At 62.6% G+C, this 1793-nt stretch overlaps 1 protein-coding gene across 1 annotated transcript in view; it reads left to right on the top strand.

Moving 5' to 3' along the window:
• LOC113961567 (alpha-actinin-4) overlaps nucleotides 1–1793 on the top strand; it is a 15056-nt gene that overhangs the window by 5732 nt on the left and 7531 nt on the right. Inside the window, exons 5-6 of the mRNA XM_027671993.1 lie at nucleotides 152–382; nucleotides 1643–1793. The exon at nucleotides 1643–1793 is cut by the window's right edge and continues 122 nt beyond it. Of these exons, the coding sequence (XP_027527794.1) occupies nucleotides 152–382; nucleotides 1643–1793 (382 nt within the window). The remainder of the gene's footprint in view (nucleotides 1–151; nucleotides 383–1642) is intronic.

Below are 1793 nucleotides of genomic sequence, written 5' to 3'. Positions count from 1 at the left end.
CTGGAGTCCCAGGATCATCCCAACCCCATTCCCACATTCCCAATCCCTGTATTCCAGCTCCTGGCGTGGATCCAGCGCACGATCCCCTGGCTTGAATTGCGGGATCCACAGAAGACGATCCCAATCCCATTCCCATTTGCCCTTTTCCCAGCTCCTGGCGTGGATCCAGCGCACGATCCCGTGGCTGGAATCCCGGGATCCTCAGAAGACGATCCCGGCGATGCAGCAGAAGCTGGAGGATTTCCGGGAATACCGGCGGGTTCACAAACCCCCCAAGGTGCAGGAGAAGTGTCAGCTCGAGATCAACTTCAACACCCTCCAGACCAAACTGCGCCTCAGCGGCCGCCCCGCATTCATGCCCTCCGAGGGGAGGATGGTCTCGGTGGGTCTGGGGTCCCAAAGGGGGATTTGGGGGTCCCAAAGGGGATTTGGGGGCACCCAGGGGGTTCTGGAGGGGATTTGGGGGGTCCTGGAGGGGATGTGGGGGAGATCTGGGGGGCAAATCCACCCCTAAACCACCCCAAACCCACCCTGCCTTCATGCCCTCCGAGGGCAGGATGGTCTCGGTGGGTCCGGGGGGATTTGGGGGTCCTGGAGGGGATTTGGGGGACCTGGAGGGGATTTGGGGGCACCCAGGGGGTCCTAGAGGGGATTTGGGGGGGATTTGGGGGGACAAACCCACCTCAAACCTGCCCTGCCTTCATGCCCTCCGAGGGAAGGATGGTCTCGGTGGGTCTGGGGTTCCCAAAGGGGGATTTGGGGGGAATTTGGAGGGTCTAGAGGGGATTTGGGGGTCCTAGAGGGGATTTGGGGGGTCCTAGAGGGGATTTGGGTCTCGGTGGGTCCAGGGGGATTTGGGGGAGATTTGAGGGGTCCTGGAGGGGATTTGGGGGCACCCAGGGGGTCCTGGAGGGGATTTCGTGGAGATTTGGGGGGCAAATCCTTGTTGGGGTGTCACAAACCCACTCCAAACCCACCCCAAACCCACCCCAAACCCGCCCCATCTTCGTGCCCTCCGAGGGCAGGATGGTCTCGGTGGGTCTGGGGAGATTTGGGGGTCCTAGAGGGGATTTGGGGGGTCCTGGGGGTGAAATGGGGGGCAAATCTTTGTTGGGGTGTCACAAACCCACCCCAAACTCGCCCAGCGTTCATCCCATCCCACCCCTTGGGAACCCCAGACCCACCGAGACCATCCTTCCCTCGGAGGGCATGAAGGCAGGGCACATCTGGGGGGGCTTGGAGGGGATCTGGATGTCCCAAACCTGCCCACCCTTCATGCCCTCCGAGGGCAGGATGGTCTCGGTGGGTCTCGGGTCCCAAAGGGGGATTTGGGGGTCCTGGAGGGGATTTAGGGGCACCCAGGGGGTCCTAGAGGGGATTTGGGGGGGCTCTGGGTGGGCTCTGGAGGGTTCAGGTGTCTCTGGGGGTTTTGGGGTCCCTCTCACCCCATTTTTGGGGTTCCCAGGACATCAGGGCGGGGTGGCAGCAACTGAAGCAGGCGGAGAAGGGACACGAGGAGTGGGGTCAGCTCTGTCTGGGGGGGCTCTGGGTGGGATTCGAGTGGGATTTGGGTAGGATTTGGAAGGTTCAGATGTCTCTGGGGGTTTTGGGGTGCCCTGACCCTGGTTTTTGGGGTTCCCAGGACATCGGGGCGGGATGGCAGCGGCTGGAGCAGGCGGAGAAGGGTCACGAGGAGTGGCTGCTGACGGAGCTGCGGCGCCTGGAGCGCCTCGACCACCTGGCCGAGAAATTCCGGCAAAAGGCCTCCATCCACGAGGGGTGGACGGAAGGTA

The sequence above is a fragment of the Neopelma chrysocephalum genome, unplaced genomic scaffold, assembly GCF_003984885.1.
Source record: "Neopelma chrysocephalum unplaced genomic scaffold, ASM398488v2 Primary Assembly neopelma1_97278, whole genome shotgun sequence".
In the NCBI taxonomy this organism is placed as follows: Eukaryota; Metazoa; Chordata; class Aves; order Passeriformes; family Pipridae; genus Neopelma; species Neopelma chrysocephalum.
Note: the sequence above shows the minus strand (reverse complement) of the source record. Positions and strands in the feature narration are given on the sequence as shown.